This window comes from Hypanus sabinus, chromosome 12 (genome assembly GCF_030144855.1).
Source record: "Hypanus sabinus isolate sHypSab1 chromosome 12, sHypSab1.hap1, whole genome shotgun sequence".
Taxonomy (NCBI): Eukaryota; Metazoa; Chordata; class Chondrichthyes; order Myliobatiformes; family Dasyatidae; genus Hypanus; species Hypanus sabinus.
In genome coordinates this window covers 105,766,657-105,785,172 of record NC_082717.1, presented here as the reverse complement: position 1 = coordinate 105,785,172, position 18,516 = coordinate 105,766,657, and the positions used below count along the sequence as shown (strand labels likewise).

Sequence of the window (18,516 nt, the reverse complement as noted above, 5' to 3'; positions counted from 1 at the left end):
GAGAAATTTTTGAGAAGTACTTATTTTGTTTTAAGACATCATCTACATTATAACTGACTGAATGGTCTTCATATAGGAAGGAGACTGAAAATCTGGCTGAGTGGTGCCACAACATCAACACTTAACTCAATGTCAGTGAGACCAAAGAGTTTCAGGAGGAGGAAACCTGAGGTCCATGAACCAGTCCTGGGTCCAGCTCGTAAGTGTAATTATGAAGAAAACACGCAGCACCTCTGTCTCCTTAGGTGTTTGTGAAGATTCAGAACAACATCACAAGCTTTGACAAATTTCCATAGATGTGGAGTGGAGAGAATATTGACTGGCTGAATCACAGCCTGGTATGAAATCACCAATGCCCTGGAATGGTAGATCCTAAAGAAGCAGTGGATACAGCCCAGTTCATCCCTCCCCACCAATTCATCGTCATCAGAGACCCCCACTATCCAGGACGTGCTCTCTTCTCATTCCTGCCATCAGGAAGGAGGCACAGGAGCCACAGGACTCACAGCACCAAGTTCAGGAACAGTTACTAGCCCTCAAACATCAGGCTCTTGAACCAAAGTGAATGACTTCACTTAACTTCACTTGCCCCATCATTGAAAAGTTCCAACAACCTATGGACTCACATTCAAATACTTATCGTCTCATGTTCTCGATATTTAGTGCTTATTTATTGATTATTATTACTTAAATATTTTTGTATTTGCACAGTTTGTTGTATTTTGCTCACTGGTTAAATACCCAAGTTGATGTGGTCTTTCATCGATTCTGTTATGGTTAATATTCTATTATGGATTTATTGCAAAAAATGGATGTCATGGTTGTATATTCACCTTGATAATAGATTTACTTTCAACTTTGATCGCTAGCTCTGCACCCATAACGGGCAGCCCTTATACATGTCAATCGTTTCTGACCTTGTTGGCTGATGGTAATGTTAGACAAGCTACTATCTGCTATGCGTTACAGGTGGCTGGACAAACTCTTGAATCCCAAAGGGACAGAAGACTACAGACCAAGTGCTGGCAAATGGGATTAGTTAGATGGATACTTGATAGTCAGCCCAGACACGATGGGCCAAAGGGCCTGTTTATGCACAGTTTGAATGATTCTATAGTATTGGCTGCCTTGTGAGACTATTTAGGAATCAACCATTTCTATATGCCTGGGGTCAAGTAACATCTAGCTTGTGGGACCTATTTCCTACCTAACCTCCAGTTACCCACACCCATGGCACTTGGCTACTGGGTAAGGCAAGAGATGCCCTTCGTGGACACTGGCTGGCAGTCACACCACAGCCAAGGATTCCACACTGCGTAGGAACACATTGATCAATGCTATTACATCAATTGCAATCCACATTTGGACGCACAATGCCTGAAAGTCCACCAATGCAATGTTATTTATTACAGAAAATCAGTCAATCCTACTGAAATAAAAGACCGTAAGGTAAAGGAGCAAATTAGGCCACTTGGCCCATCCAGTCTGCTCTGCCATTTCACCACGGCTGATCCACCCGTATCCCTCTCAGCCTTTCCTCCCATATCCCTTCATGCCTTGACTAATTAAAAATCCATCAACCTCTGGCTTAAGCACAACCCGATGACTTGGGTATATTTGGTATAAAGCACAGAAATTATCAGCAGGTCAGGCAGACTCTGTGGAAGAAGAAAGAGACTTGACAGTTAGACCTCTGGTCAGAGCTGGTGGGTTACTTAAGGTTTACGTCAGTTGCCGCGCCTTCATTTCCAGCTACAGCAAAGCTGCCTTGAGACTCGTTGATCCGAACCGCACTCTGCCACTCTAATGTTATACTCTTACCGCTTTTCTTTTTACAGTCTGAACGTATAGAGGGACCTGGGGACGTGACAATAACGAACGAGTACCACGTTGAGAGCTGGACTGTGCCACTCACCAGTGCCGGCGTGGTCCGAGTGGGCGACGTGCTGGCTGGGGTGATGATGATGCTGCTGGTCATCTTGCTGGGAGAGCCCTTGGGTGGGGTGCAGTGGCGGGGTGAGCGGAGCACGGTGCCCGAGCCTTCCTTGCCGTCGGCGGGCACGGCGAGCGGCCGCACCGTGATGAGCGGAGCGCCGGGCTCGGGGCAGCCGCCGCTGGCCGGCCGCTTGTACTGGGTGCCCAGGTGGATGTGGATCTTGTTGTCCTCCGTGGTGATGATGTTGGCCTTGGGGCCGTACCTCCGGCTGGCTCCCTGCTGGTCCGGGCTCATCCTGAACACGGCCCGGCCCACCTGCAGCTCCTGCGGCTCGGGGCCCTGGGCTGGCTCAGGGCCTGGGGCCGTGCTCACTGTCACGATCTGGATGGGGGACTGACAGGCGTCGGGGGAGGCTGGCCGGGGGTGGGGGCGCCCCGGGGGCGAGCTGGGCCGGGAGAAGGTGGTGATGGTGACCGGCGAGGCCGGGCGCTCGGGCGAGAAGTGGCCTTCGGAGGTCTTGGGCACGGGGATGATGGTGATGCGAGGCTTGTGGGGCCCCAGCGTGGGAATGACAGCGCTGCTGGAGAAGAAGTCGTCGGCTGCCGGGCTGGTGATCTCCAGCGTGGCCGTGCTGCCGCACTGTTCTGGCGTCACGCGGATGTGGAGCGGCTGCCCTTGCTTGCCAGACACGAGCAGCGGCTTGCCGGGGCCAGTGCCCGCCTCCCGCCGCTTGGACCAGGGCACCCAGGAACGGCGCAGGCCCGGCTCGCCGGTGGCCAGCGGGTAACGCTCAAGCACGGCCGGCTGTCTCTTCAGGCTGCCTTGGCGCAGGTGGCTCATCAGGTGGTTCTCCTCCTGCACCGACTGGCGGATGAAGACGGCCGTGGTGTTGCGGTCATCCTGCTCGGCGGCCGCGCCATCCGTCTGCACGGCGGTGGAGGCGAGCGGCACCTCCAGCATGCGGCGGCCGTCCGCGCTGGGTCGGAGGGCGCGGCTGCAGCGCCTGGACAGCTCCAGCTCGCGGGCCAGGCTGACCACCTCCAGGCCCATGTCCTTGTTGCGGTCCTCCTCCCGCTGGCAGTGCCTCTGCAGCCGCGTGTACTCGGCCTGCAGCTGGGACAGCTGGTCTTCCTTCTGCATCAGCTCGTGGATCTTCTCCTTGAGCGCCCCCACCTCGGCCGCCAGCTCGCGGCTCCGGGCCTCCTCCAGCCGCAGCCTGCCCCGCGCCTCGGCCTCCCTGGCGCCGCCACCCTCTCCCTGCTCGCTCCGGCGGACCTGCTGCCGCATCTCCTCCAGCTGCTGGCTCAGCTGGTCGGCCTTGTCCCGCTCGCTCCGGTACCTCTGCTCGAGCCGGTCGAATTCATCCTCCGTCTTCATCAGGTCGCCCTCCACCACCTCCAGCTGCCGCAGCCGGCCCCTCAGCTGCTCCACCTCCAGCGTCAGCTCCCTCAGTTTGAGGCTGTCAGGCTGGGCTTCCTCAGCCAGACGCTCAGCCTCTGGGGTGGCCCGATTTCTCAGAGCGTCACTCTCGTCCTCGTCTAGCCTCTTCTTCAGCAAGCTGAGGTGGTGGTTCAGCTCACTGGACCTCTGTTCCTCACTCTTCAGCTTCATCACCAGTTCTTCCTTCTCCATGAGCAAGCTGGACACCTTCTCCTCCATCTCTGACTTCAGTTTGAGGAGCTTTTTACTCTCTTCTATCAGCTTCTCCGTCACCTCAGTGGTCTTGCTCTGCTCCTCCTTGAGCTTGTTGTTGAGTTCATTGACTTTTTGCTCTTCTTGGTTGAGCTTCTCGGCCACCCCCCTCCTCTGGTCCACCAGCATCACAGTGAAGGACTTCAGCTTCGTCAGATCATCTTTCAAGTTGAACTCACTCTTCCCCAGCCTGGCTTCAGAGGACTCCAGCTCCTTCACGCGAGCCTTTACTGCTTCCAGCTCATTGAACAGGTCTCGGCTCAGGGCCTTCTCTTTATCCAGGCTGGTGTGCAGCTGGGAGCTTTCGGATTTGCTCTTGTTGAAAGCGCCTTCCAGCTTTTCCAGCTCCACCATTCTCTTCTGGAGCTTTTCCACCTCCAGCCTCAAGCTGCTGCTGTGGAGCTCCTCTTGCTGCAGTTTCTTCTTCAGCTCCCTGCCCTGATCCTCGGCCTTGGTGATCTCCTCGTCCTTCCCCTCCATCTCCAGCAGCTGCTTGCGCAGGCTCTCCACCTCGGACATGAGGCTGGAGTTGCCGCACTCCCCCTGCCTGATTTTGTCCCGCAACTCCTGCAGCTCTTCCTCTGCTTTCTGGAGGCTCTTGTTGGCTTCCTCCAGCTCCTCGAACCGATGGGCCAGAGTCGACAGCTTCTGCCGTAGTTGGCGGTTCTGCGCCTCTTGGTTCGCCAGTTTAGCTGTCATCTCGTCGAGCTCTTGCACGGACTTGGCAGATTTGTGCTCAAGTTCTGCTTCAAGCTGGAATACCTTCTGCGCCTCCTCCCTGGCTCTATCGTCACTGCTACGGACTCTCTGTTCCTCCTCCCGGAGCTTGTGCACGAGCTCCTGCACCTTCTGGGCTTGTTGGCCGAGCTGCTCAATGTGAATCTGCCGCTCGTCCACCAGCATTAGTGCGAATGACTTCAGCTTCACCAACTCCTCTCGCACCCGGCCCAGCCGTCGGCTGTTCTCCTTCTCCTTTCGAGCTTGGTAGCACTTTTCCTGTTCAAGCAGTTTCTTCAACCTGAGGGCAGAAGAGAAGGCTGCATGAGAACGGGACTGAAATATGTCGCGGGGCTTTATGCAGTGTGGGGAAATGTCAACTATTGCAGCATGTTTATAGGGGTAACAAACAAAATATTGAAGGCATTCAATAGATCATACTGCAGCTGAAGAAAGAAATATGCAGTGGAAAAAAAGTGACAGAGGTGGGCAGATGTTCCTATCTGCCTCTCCCCACCTCCCTTATTTGATTCCATGGACTACCTTCCTTTGCTGTCAGATTCCATCATCCGCAGCGCTTTGCCTCCACCTGTCACCTCTCAGTCCAGGTGAAGGGCCTCAGCTTGAAACTCTGACTGTCCATTAACCCCCTCTCCCCTCAGGCATGCTGCCTGACCTACTGAGTTCCTCCAGCAGATTGTCTGATGCTCCAGGGTTTCCAGCATCTGCTGCCTCTTGAGCTTCTACCTTACGTAGGGTGTTCTTTTGCAAGTCATGTCCTGATGTGGAATTGCCATGTTGGAAGTACAGTAGAAATTAGAAACAACCTCAGGGTATGGAGCGAGATAAGCTGTGGGGAAATTCCTTCAGCCAGAGGTTGGTGAACATGTGGAATTTTCACCAGAGGCCAAGTCTCTGAATAAATTGGATGGTAGATTTCTAGACAGAGGCATCAAGCGGCATGTGATGGGATCAGGACTGTAGTATTGGAGGTAAAAGGTCAGCCATGGTCATAGAATTTAGAACAGCTCTGGAGAGACCATTTAGCCCACATTTTGTTGTGCTGCTCTTGATGTTAATTTTCACTGCATGTCCACCTGCTGTGTACCATCCATACCTCACCATTCTCTTCATGCTCATGTGTCTGTTTAATAGACTCAGCTCCCTCGGACTGCCTTCTTCCACTAGCAGGCAGTTCAGCCCCTCTACTGGTTTCTGCTGCCTTTAAACTCACCAGCCCCATGAAACCTTAAAAGCATTCTCTCTGGTGTTGGACATTTCTACCCTGGGGAACAGTGTGCATGGGTGATTGACAGCGAGCCCTTCCAAGCATCTCTGTTCCCCAACAACACGAACAATGAAGACTGATGTCTCCAGCGGTTATGGAGAACAAAAATACACAGAAGTGCCAGATGTTGCAAAGTGGTATGTTTCCTAACAATTGCAGGGTATCGTTGGAACTGAGGAACTGTATTCTGAATGAACAATTCTGAAGTCAGCTGATGACGATCAGCACAACTCTACACAAGCATAATAGGGAATGGACGGAAGAACAGAGAACTTAATGACAGATAGCTGTGTTATCTTGCATTGATCCTTCCAAAATGGTGGCAATGCATTTTCATAGGGGTTAGACGGGACATTTGTAAGAACACGTTACATCTCTGTACCCTTGTTAGTATGGATGTGCAGTTCATCTCAGCAAGGACCTGATAATTGAAAATGGTGATACTACGGCCTTAGAATTTAAGACTTAAGACCATAAGACATGGGAACAGAATTAGTCCATTCAGCCCATCATGTCTCCCCTGCTATTCCAACACAGCTGAATTATTATTCCTCTCAAATCCATTCTTCTGACTTCTCCACATAACTATTGACACCCTGACTAATCAAGGGCCTATGAACTTCCATTTTAAATATAATCCATCACTTGGCCTCCATCGTCTGAGGCAGTGAATTCCATAGATTCACCACCCTCTGGCTAATAAAATTCCTCCTCATTTCTGTTCTAAATGGCCCAAAGCCATCAAATAGTCCTCACATGTTAACCCTTTCCTTCCTGGGATCATTTTTGTGAATGTTCTCTGGGCTCTCTCCAAAGTCAGCACACCGTTTCTTAGATAAGAGGATCAAAACTGCTCACACTACTCCAAGCGTGGTCTGACCAATGGCTTATAAAGCCTCAGCATTACATCCTGGCTTTTTTACTGCAATCCTCTTGATATTAATGCTAACATTGCTTTTGCCTTCATTACCACTGACTCAGCCAGCAATCCTGCATAAGGACCCAAGTCATTTTGTACCTCTAATTTTTGAATTTTCTCCCCATTTAGAAAATGGTCTATGCCTTTATTCTTTCTGCTAAAGCGCATGACTGTACACTTCCCTACGCTGTATTCCATCTGTCACTTCCTCACCATTCTCCTAATCTGTCCAAGTTCTTCTGCAAATCCCCTGCTTCATTAACATTACCTTCCCCTCCACAAACCCCTATTGTCCACAAACCTGGCCACAAAGCCATCAACTCCATCATCCAAATCACTGACAAATAACTGACACCAACACCTGCAGAACACCACTAATTATCTGCAGCCACCTCGAAAAGGCCCATTCTTTGCTTCACGCTAGTCAGCCAATCTGCTATCCATGGGCTCCTACCTTGTTAAGCAGCCTCATGTGTGCCACCTTGTCAAAGGCCTTCTGAAAATCCAAGTAAACAATATCCGCTGACTCTCCTTTGTCTATAATGCATGTTACTTCCTCAAAAAATTTGAACAGATTTGTCAGGGTAGATTTCCCTTATGTAAACCATGCTGTTACGGCCTATTTTATCACGTGCCTTCAAGTACCCTGAAACCTCATCCTTAATAATGGACTCCAACATCTTCCCAATCACTGAAGTCAGGCTAACTGGTCTATAATTTTCTGTCTTTTGTTCTTCTCCTTTCTTAAAGATTGGAGTGACATTTGTAATTTCCCAGTCCTCCAGAAACATTCCATAATCTAGTGATACATGAAACATCCTGACTAATTCCTCTACTATCTCTTCAGCTATCTATGTAGTCCAGCTAGTCCAAGTGACTTATCTACCTACGGATCTTTCAGCTTCCAAAACACCTTCTCCATAGTAGTAACAACTACACCCACTCCCACCCCCAAGTTTCTGGCATATTACTGGTGTCTTTCACAGTGAAAACTGATGCAAAGTACTTATTGAGCTTGTCCACCATTACTTTGTCCCCCATTACTACTTCTTCAGTGTCATTTTCCAGCAGTCTGATATCCACTCATGCTTCTTTTTCACTCTTTATAAATCTTTTGGTATCCTCTTTGATATTATTGGTTAGCTTACCTTCATATTTCATCTTTACTCTCCTTATTGCTTTTCCAGTTGCCTTCTGTGAATTTTAAAAATTTTCCCAGTCCTCTAGCTTTCCACTAATTTTTGCTCAAATATATGGTCTCCCATTTTGCTTTTATGCTTCCCTTGTCAGTCACAGTTGCCTTATCCTGCCTTTAGAATACTTCTGTTTAGAGATGAATCTATCCTGTGCCTGCCCAGTTGTTCCCAGGAACTCCAGCAATTGCTGTTCTGCTGTCATCCCTGATAGCATCCCCTTCCAATCAACTTTGGCCAACTCCTCTCTCATGCCTCTTTAGTTCCCTTTACTCCACTTTAATACCAATACATATGATTTAAGCTTCTCCCTCTCAAGCTGCAGTGTGTAGGTTTTCTATGTGTCTATTACATAACAACAAATCCAGATTTCCTTTTACTCTTGTGGGCTCAATCACAAGCTGCTCTAAAGATCTATCTCATAGGCATTCTACAATTCCTTCTCTCAGAATACAGCACCAATTTGATTTTCCAATCTACCTGCATATTGAAATCCCCTTTGAATATTGTAACATTGCCTTTTTTACATGCCTTTTCAATTTCCAGTTCTAATTTGTAGCCCACTTCCTGGCTACTGTTTGGAGGCCCGTAAGTAACTCCCATCAGGGTCTTCTTACCTTTGCAGTTTCTTAACTCTATCCACAAGGATTCCACATCTTCCAATCCCGTGTCACCTTTTTCTAAGGATTTGATTTAATTTTTTACCATCAGATCCACCACACCCTCTCTTCCTAACTGCCTGTCCTTCCAGTGCAATGTTGGGATGTTAAACTCCCAACTGAGATCTTCTTTCAGCCACAACTCAGTGATGCCCACAACATCATACCTGCCAGTCTCTACCAGCACTACAAGATCATCTACCTTTTTTCCATCTACCGCATGCATTCAAATGTAACACCTTCAGCCCTGTATTCAACACAGTTTTCAGTTTTGCTCCCATGTTTCTAGAAGCTAGATTCTTATCAATTTCTAGACATTTTGTCTTTTTATTTATTCTGGTGACTTTCCTAGCCTCTCTTGCACTCTCCTTCCCTTTCACTTCATTGTCAATTTTCCAAACTGTTGAATCCTCCCTACTATTTTTTTAAATACACAGTTTAACACATCCCATTTACTGTAATTCTGCCCTATCAACTGCCTAATCTTGTTCACAGTTTCAGTACATATTGCATCTACTGGCACAGTAAATGCCCCATCCTTTGCCATATCATTTCAGTTCCATGTCTCTGCTCAACCCTCCCCAGCTGCTCTAGCAAACCTGCCTGCAAAGATATTGGTTCCACTCAAGTTCAGGCGTAACCTGTCCTTACCCTATGGGTCATACCTTCCCTAGCAAAGATCAAAGTATCCACAGATCTGAAAACACGCCCCTCTGCACTAACTTCTGTGCCATGCATTCATCTCTGAAATGATCCCATCCTTACCCTCACTGGCATGTGGTACAGGCAACATCCAGGGACCACTGCTCTTGATGTCCTCCTTCTGTCTTTCATATAGCTCCATATATTCTGTCTTCAAGACCTTAAGCCATTGGTACGGATATATACCATGACTTCCGTCAGCTCATTCTCCCCTTTAGAGTGGTGTAGATCCAACCTGAGACATCTCTAACCCTGGCACCTGCAAAGCAATATACCATCCAGGTGTCGCTTTCATCTCCACAGACTTCCCTGTCTGCTCCTCTAAATACTGGGCCCCTATGACCACTGTAATCCCCTACTTCCCCACCCACCTTCCCTTCTGAGCCACAGTGTTAGTTTCAGTTCCAGAGACCTGTTTGCTGTAGCTATCCCCCCCACCCCCAAAGCGGTATACTTATTATTGAGGGGGATTGCCATAGGGGTACTCTGTACTAGCTGTTTATTCCCTTTCCCTCTCCTGACAGTCACCAGATACCTGCCTCCTGCACCCTCCTCATTAGCTTCTTATCTAATGCCTCCTCGCTTTCCTGTATGAGCCGAAGGTTATCAAGCTGCAGCTCCAGTTCCCTAACACAGTTTCTCAGGATCTAAAGCTGGATGCATCTTGTGCAGATGTGATTATCAGAGAGCCTGGAGGTCTCCCAAAATTCCCACATCTAACATGAAGAACACGCCACTGGCTCTAAGCCCATTCTCACTGCACTAGCTGTGCACTAATTCACAAAAAGAGAAAGAAGCCTACTAGAAACTTACCCTTTCTCACCTAAGCCTCTTGAGTTGACCATTCCAGCACTGTCCCGCTCACACTATCACCGCTCCCATACAATGGCCTCTCCGCTTAAGCCAAACTTCTTTGTACTGGCCTTTGCCAGTTGCCTAATGCAGGAAATCATCATGATTTAAGGTCGCCAAAAGTCCCAAGAAGCCCTGTGCTCTTTTAAAAATTTCGCGCTGCCTCACCAAAATAAACTGCTCGCAATGATTGACACCTGCCGAGAAGTTCCAAAAGGACCCAAGCTTTTTTAACATCTTGAGACCTCTCACCAAAACAAGCCACTGATGACAATGATTGCATTTAGTTTTAATCCTAAAACAGACAGATTCAATTGCTAATGGGATTTAACCGCACTATTGGTAGCACCAGAATATCGCTGAAATCCCAGTATCGACACACTTCCCTGTGCTGATGAGAAAACACATGAGATCATGCACGGCCTCTGTCGACCAGCCAGCAATCTCCAAAAAGTGAGAATGGGAAGTGGGCTGCAGAAACAGCTTGTCAGCATACCTGGCCCTCATTCTCTGGCCTAGTGCACTGACACCCTGGAACCAGATCTAGTTAAAGCATCAGATCACATTGGATTGGTGTATTGTCACAGACACAAGGTGCAAAGGAGTTCCATATTCACATGACACATTCCACTTATTTTCATTTCTCAGACATCAGTAGGCTTGCAAAATTAAAATTTAATTAGAATAGGTAGCAAAATAGGGATGCTGGAAATAGCCTACAGGCATATTGTGTACAATATGCTATTGTATGCTTCAATAATAATATGGGAAAAAGATACCGTAACTAGCAGTTGCTGATTCTTAAGTAACAGTTCAGTTAGCACTCTGGATTGCTGGGTGGCAATAGTGGCCTTACACTGCTTTTCTCTTGAGAATTCCAGAGAACTGTGGTCAGTGTCACCGTGCCTGCCCACTGCATCATAGTAAAACATAATACAAAATTCAGAGGTCAGGTTGCATCAGTCACCCCACTATCCCAGACCTCGGAGAGATTGGCAGACTCAAAATTAAATTTATTATCAAAGTACAATTCATATGGGAGATTAAACTGCACCCAATCAATGAACCGGAGCACGAGAAAAAGTGGCGACTTCAGGCTGACCCATGATTGAAAATTTAAAAACGCAGCGCTTCGTGGTAGTTTTCAGAGTTTGGACTGCATCCAATCAGAGAAAGGGAGAAGAGACAGCGACTTCACAAAGGTCCATGATTGAAGATTAATAAAGGCAGTGCTTCGTGAATGGGATTCATTAGAGACGGTGAATAAAAGTAAGGCAGGGGCAAGGGGAGTGGCCATCGTGTGAGAGGGCCAGTGTTGGAGTGGCCTTGGTTCATCCCGCTTAGGAGAAATCAGTCTTGGGTAAGGTGAAGTATCTGGTAAATTTCTTCTTTTGCGTTCCTCGCCAGTTAGAGCAGCTCCAGGGACTATGTTGTGTTCTTTGTGTGAGATGCAGGAATTCAGGGAGATCTCCAGCCTCCCGGATGACCTCATCTGCAGCTCCTCAGAGAACGTGTGAAGGGAATGGAGCTGCAGCTCGGTGAACCGGCTCCTCTGGGAGATGGGGGAAGTGATAGATAGGATGGTAGTCACCCCAAGATTTCCATCAGCAGGAGAAGGGAAAATGGCAGCCTGTGGCCATTCCTCTCAATAATATGTACACCTTTTTGGATACTGTTCACCAAAGGGGCTACAGTGACTGGATCTCAGGCGCTGCAATTCAGAATAGAAGAGAGGTGAAGAGGACTGCAGTAGTGATAGGAGACTCCGTAGTTAGAGGAATAGATGGCAAAAGAGACACCTAGATGGCACGTTGCCTCCCAGGTGCCAGGGTCAGGGACATCTCGGATCGGATTCTTTATGTCCTAAAGGGGGAGGGGGAGCAGTCAGAAGTCTTGGTAAGTATTGGCACCAATGACATAGGCAGGAAAGGTGAGGAGGTCTTGAAGAGAGATTTTAGGGAGCTAGGTAGAAAGTTGAAAAGCAGGACCTCCATGGTAGTAATCTCAGGATTACTGTCTGTGCCATGCACCAGTGAGGGTAGGAATAGGAGAATTTGGCAGATAAGTATGTGGCTGAGGAACTGATGCAGGAGGCAGGGGTTCAGAGTTCTGGATCATTGGGACCTCTTTTGGGGAAGATATGACCTGTAAAAAAGGGAGGGGTTACACCTGAACCCGAGGGGGACCACTATCTTTGTGGGCAAGTTTGCTAGAGCTGTTCAGGAGGGTTTAAGCTAATTTGGTAGGGGGATGGGAACTGGAGTGATAGGGCTGAGGATGTAGTTGGTTTGTAAACAGAGGCAGTGTGTAGTGAGACTGTTAGCAAAGACAGGCTGATGATAGGGTAAAATTGTTGTGAACAGGATGAGTTGCAATATAAAAGTTGGACAAAATTGAAAAAGGTGATGAAATCAAAACTGAACGTGTTACTCATTTACTGACGCACAGTGTGGAATATGTCTTTCCGGCCCTTCAAGCCATGCTGTATTGCAATCTCTCGATTTAACCACAGCCTAATCATGGTACAATGACCAATTAACCTATCAAGCAGACTTTGGGAGGAAACTGAAGCAACCTGAGGAAAGCACACAGTCACGGGAAGAATGTACAAACTCCTTACAGGCAATGGAGGGAATTGAATCTGGATTGCCTGTGATATAAAGTGTTGTGCTAACCACTACACTACAGTGCCACTTCATATTTGGATACACACAGTATATGGATTAAGGTAGATGAACTTGTAGCACAGTTATAAATTGGCATATATGACATTGTGGGCATTACTGAATCATGGCTGAAGAAGATTATAGCTGGGAGCTTAAGCTCCAAGGATACACATTGCCTCCAAAGGACTGGCAGGGAGGGTAACGAGGCTCTTGGTAAAAAATGAAATCAAATACTTAGAAAGAGGTGACACAAGATCAGAAGGTGTAGAATCGTTCTGGATGGAGCTAAGAAACTGCAAGGGTAAAATGTTCCTGATAGGAGTTATATACAGACCCCCAAACACAAGTAAAGATGAGGGCTACAAGTTGCAACAGGAGAGTTTAAAAAAAGCATTTCAAAAGGGCAATAGTCATGGGGGGGTTTCAACATGCAGGTAAATTGGGAAAATCAGGATGGTGCTGCACCCTAAGAGGGGGAGTTTGTTAGATGCTAACTACACGGCTTTTTGGAGCAGCTTGCGGTTGAGCCCATTAGGAGATCAGTTATTTCAGATTGGGTGTTGGGCAATGCACCAGAATTGATTAGAGAGATTAAGGTAAAGGGGACAGTAATCATAAAATGAATGAATTCAGCCTACAACTTGAGAGGCAGCAGCTGAAGTCAGATGTATCGGTATTACAGCGAAGTAAAGGGAATTACAGAGGCATGAGAGAGGAGCCTGCCAAAATGGATTGAAAGGGAACACTAGCAGAGATGAAGGCAGAACAGCAATGGCTGGAGTTTCTGGGAACAACTTATAAGGCGCAGGATGGATACATTCTAAAGGCAGGATGACACAATAGCGTCTGACAAGCAAAGTCAAAGCCAACTTAAAAGCCAAAGAGACAGAATATAATAGAGCAAAAAGTGGTGGGAAGTTGGCAGATTAGGAGACATTTAAAAGCCAACAGATTGCAACTAAGAAAGTCATAAAGAAGAAATATGAAGGTGAGCTAGCCAAGAACATTAAAGAGGATACCAAAAGCATCTTTGGATATATAAAGAGTAAAAGAGAGGCAGAAGTAGATATCAGACCACTGGAAAATGATGCAGGAGAGGTGGTAATGGGGGACAAGGAAATGGTGGATGAATTAAATACATATTTTGCATCAGTCTTCACTATGGAAGGCACCAGCAGTATGCCTGAAGTTCGAGAGTGTCAGGGGGCATTACAAGGAAGAAGGTACTTGGGAAACTGAAAGGTCTGACGGTAGCAGAAACATCTGAACCAGGTGATGTACATCCAAGGATTCTGAAGGAGGTGGCTGAAGAGACTGAGCAGGCATTAGTAATGATCTTTCAAGAATCACTAGATTCTGGCTTGGTTCCGGACATCTGGAAAATTGCAAATGTCACTCCACTCTTCAAGAAGGGAGAGAGGCAGAAGAAAGGAAATGATAGGTCAGATAGTTTGACCCCAGTGGTTGGGAAGATGTTGGAGTCGATTACTAAGGATGTGGTTTTGGTGTACTTGGAGACACATGATAAAATAGCCTGTAGTCAGCATGGTTTCCTCAAGGGAAAATCTTGCCTGACAAATCTGCTACAATTTTTTAAAGAAATAACAAGCAGGACAGACAAAGGGGAATCGTTGAATGTTGCATACTTGGGATTTTCAGAAGGCCTTTGACAAGATGCCACACGTGAGGCTGCTTAACATGCTGAGAGCTCAAGGTATTATAGGAAAGATACTAGCATGGGTAAAGCAGTGGCTGATTGGCAAGAGGCAAAGTGTGGGAATAAATGGAGCCTTTTCTGGTTGGATGTCAGTGACTAGTGAAGTTTCACAGGGATCTGTGTTGGGATCGCATCTTTTTATGCTTTATGTCAAAGATGACAGAACTGATGGCTTTGTACAACATTTGTGAATGATATGAAGGTATGTGGAGGGGCAGGATGAGAATGGGCAAAAAAGCAGTAGGTGGAACACAGTGTCGGGAACTGTATAGTCATTCATTTTCGTAGAAGAAATACAAGGGTTGACTATTTTCTAAATGGAGGGAAAATTCAAAAATTTGAGGTGCCAAGGAACTTGGGAGTCTTCGTGTAGGATTTTCTAAAGGTTAACTTGCAGGTTGAATCCATGCTGAGGAAGGCAGATATGACGGTGTTAGCAATCATTTTGAGAACACTGGAATATAAAAGCAAGGATGTAATGCTGAGGCTTTTGAGGCACTGCTGAGGCTTCCCTTGGAGTATTGTGAGCAGTTTCGTGCCCTTAAGTAAGAAAGCATGTGCTGAAACAGGCAAGGATTCGAAACTGATTCCAGGATTGAAAGGCTTATCGTATGAGAAGCATTTGATGGCTCTGAACCTCTACTCACTGGAATTCTGAAGAATGACGGGTGATCTCATTGAAGACTATCAACTGTTAAAAGAGCTTTTCGAGAGAATGTATCCTAATACTGGAGGACGCAGCCTCAGAATAGAGGGACGTCCATTTAGAATGGAGATGAGGAGCAATTTCTTCAGCCAGAGAGTGGTGAATCTGTGGAATTTGTTGACACAGGCAGCTGAGGAGGACATTGGGTATATTTAAGGCAGAGATAGAGAGATTCTTGATTCGTCAGGGCATGAAGGGATACGGGGAGAAGGAGGGAGATTGGGGCAGAGAGGAAAATTGAATCAGCCATGATGAATTGGTGGAGATGATACACACACACATATGCACATACATGTTTTTTCTCTCTTATTATGTATTGCACTATACTGCAACCACAAAGACAAGAAATTTCATGACATATGCCAGTGATATTAAACCTGATTCTGATACTGACTACTGGGGAATAAGTCAGAACTTATCATTGACCCCGCCTTGTGCAGCTGGACCCTGGACTTCCTGTCAGATCACTGGCAGGTGGTGAGCACGGGCTCCCTCTGACCCTCAACACAGGAACCCCGCAGGGCTCTGCTCTAAGCCCCCTCCTTTACTCCCTGTATACCCATGACTGTGTCGCCACCCACAGCTCTGATCTGCTAATTAAATTTGGTGATGACACTACATTGATTGGCCTTATCTCAAATAATAATGAGGTGGCCTACAGGGAAGAAGTCATCTCTCTGACACAGCGGTGTCAAGAAAACAGCCTCTCCCTCGACATCATAAAATCAAATTTGCTGGTTGTGGACTACAGGAGGAGTGGAGATGGGCTAACCCCTATTGACATCAATGGATCTGGGGTTGAGAGGGTGAACAGCTTTAAGTTCCTCAGCATACACATCACCGAGGACCTCACAGGGTCTGTACACACCAGCTGTGAGGTGAAAAAGGCACAACAGCACCTCTTTCACTTCAGAGGGCTCTGGAAATTTGGTATGGGCCCCCAGATCCCAAGAACTTTCTACAGGGGCACAATTGAAAGCATCCTGACTGGCTGCATCACTGCCTGGTCTGGGAACTGTGACTCCCTTAATCGCAGGATTCTGCAGAGAGTGGTGCAGACAGCCCAGCACATCTGTAGATGTGAACTTCCCATGATTCTTTACAAAGACAGATGTGAGAAAAGGGCCCAAAAGATCATTGGGGACCTGAGTCACCCCAACCACAATCTATTCCAGCTGTTACCATTTGGGAAACGATACCGTAGCCTAAAAGTCAGGACCAACAGGCTCCGGGACAGCTTCTTCCAGCAGGCCATCAGACTGATGAACTCACACAGATTTCAGTGTATTTCTATGTTACATTGACTGTCCTATTTATTACTAATTATTATAAATTACTTTGATTGCATATTGCACATTCAGTTGGAGATGTAACGTAAAGATTTTTACTCCTCAAATATGTGAAGGATGTTAGAAATAAAGTCAATTCAATTGCACATTAATCATGCTCCAGATGTGGTTGTGTGTGACTTGCTTGTTATTCAGCCCTAGTGTTGAGGCACTGGGCAAGTAATAAGGACTCTTCCAAGATGAGGAGAAGGAATCATGTCGCCATCATCATCAAATTGAGTGCAAGTGAGGCAATCATTTATTTTACTCCTTTGGAGATACAGGGCAGAATAGCCTCTTCTGGCCTTTCTACTGTGCCACCAGTAACCCCCAATTTAACCTTGGGCTAATCACGGGAAAATGTACAGTGACCAATTAACCTACTGACTGGTACGGCTTTGGACCGTGGGAGGAAACCGGAGCACTTCGAAGAAACTTGCGCATTCCATGGGACGACATACAAACTCCTTGCAATGACGTTGGGATTGAACTCTGAACTCCAATGGTCTAAGCTGTGATAGTGTCATGCTAACCACTACACTACCATTGCACCCTGAAAATAACCCTTTTTTTTACAGGATTACACTGCAGTCTTTGTGCAGAAAGGAGAAGAGCCTGATCTTATCCATCATACTTGTATCTCATGATGAGCTGATATAATTTGCTTCCCTTCACACTAAACAGATTTGTGAAGCCAGTATCTTTTCACAATGACTTCTTTTAAACATCAATCTTATTTTCCAGTTTTTATTTTTAGGTCTTTGCCTAATGAGTTGCATTACATAAAGGAATGCAGATCATGTTAGACCCAAACTGAAGGGTAACAACCTTTCCTGGGAATAGCTACAAATATACTTGAAAATAGTTATAACACAGGATTCACAATGGCATACTTAAAGCCAAGGTTAATAAGTTCTTGATTAGTAAGGGAGTCAAAGATTACAGGGAAAAGGCTGGAGAATGGAGTTGAGAGTGATAATAAATCAGCCATGATAGAATGATGGTATGCACTAGAAGGGCAGAATGGCCTAATTCTGCTCCTAGGTCTCATCCTCTTATGGTCTCAGTGCAGTACTGTTGGAGTGCTGCCGAGGTAAGAGCTGCCACGTATTCCAGATGAGATGCTATAATCTGGTCTTCCTGGTGCATGTAAAAGATTCAATGTGACTACTTCAAAAAAGAACATCAGATCCAATACATACATTTGGGAGGCTCTTACCTACCGTTCTGGCCAACACTTGCACTTAAGGCGTCATCACTAAGACAAGACGCCTGGCCACAGTTGCATGCCGTGCACTAAACTGCACAATGGCATCACTTCAGTGATAGTCCTTTGCCTGTGAAGCACTGCGAGTTGAAGGAAGATTGTGAAAGTAACTTCACTAATACAGGATACCATGCCCTTCTACATCGCTGGTGGAAGACATTCACCCAATTATGTTGTAATCAGTTCCAGTGTCAATTAGAAAGAATGTTTCAATGCTGCAGGAATGTTTAATCCATTTTCAATTTGAATCAATTAAGTTGATCAGAGAAGGCTCTGTGAGAATTTGCAGTTCCAGAATAGCAGGAATGGGCAACCATTCATTTAACAAGTCCTGGCTTGAGAAGGAAGCTTGAACTTTATCTATTTTATCCAAGTAAATGGATGTTGACTAGTCAGTGAAAACTCAGCACCTTTGCTGCACCCTTGATACGAGCTCAAATAGAACCAATTAATGTATACAGATTCTGCAAAAGTGCGTTGAAAAGGATGTGCCAGATATCCTTGGGCAACATCCTGCCGGCTTCAGGAGTGCTCCTGAGCTTTAGGTTATCACCATTTCAATTCATCGTCTCAGTCCGACTCCGTGGTCTCCTGTACTGTTATATGGCCCAACAGAAGCTCAAGGAGCAGATTCTCATGCCCCGTCTGGACATGTTGCAGCCTTCTGTATTCAATATTGAAATCTACATTTTCAAACCACTAGCTGTTCTATTTAATTGTATTTAATTTCTTTTTTCTTTCAGTTATAAATTCTGGCCTGCTCTCACAGCCCAAAAGGCAAGTCTATACAACGTCACCCAGATGGAATAAAATTAACAACATATTTCACAGATAAGGGGTCTTAACTGTCCATTCAAAGCCTCTCCATCATTTC

General features: G+C 46.5%; 1 protein-coding gene across 5 annotated transcripts in view; it reads right to left on the bottom strand.

The window, feature by feature from the left end:
• The window catches only part of LOC132403223 (filamin-A-interacting protein 1-like), a 381,794-nt gene that overhangs the window by 32,143 nt on the left and 331,135 nt on the right, over positions 1 to 18,516 (bottom strand). For all 5 annotated transcript variants that reach the window (XM_059986627.1, XM_059986628.1, XM_059986629.1 and 2 more), the window contains one exon: positions 1,916 to 4,646. In XM_059986627.1, coding sequence (XP_059842610.1) covers positions 1,916 to 4,646 — 2,731 coding nt within the window. The remainder of the gene's footprint in view (positions 1 to 1,915; positions 4,647 to 18,516) is intronic.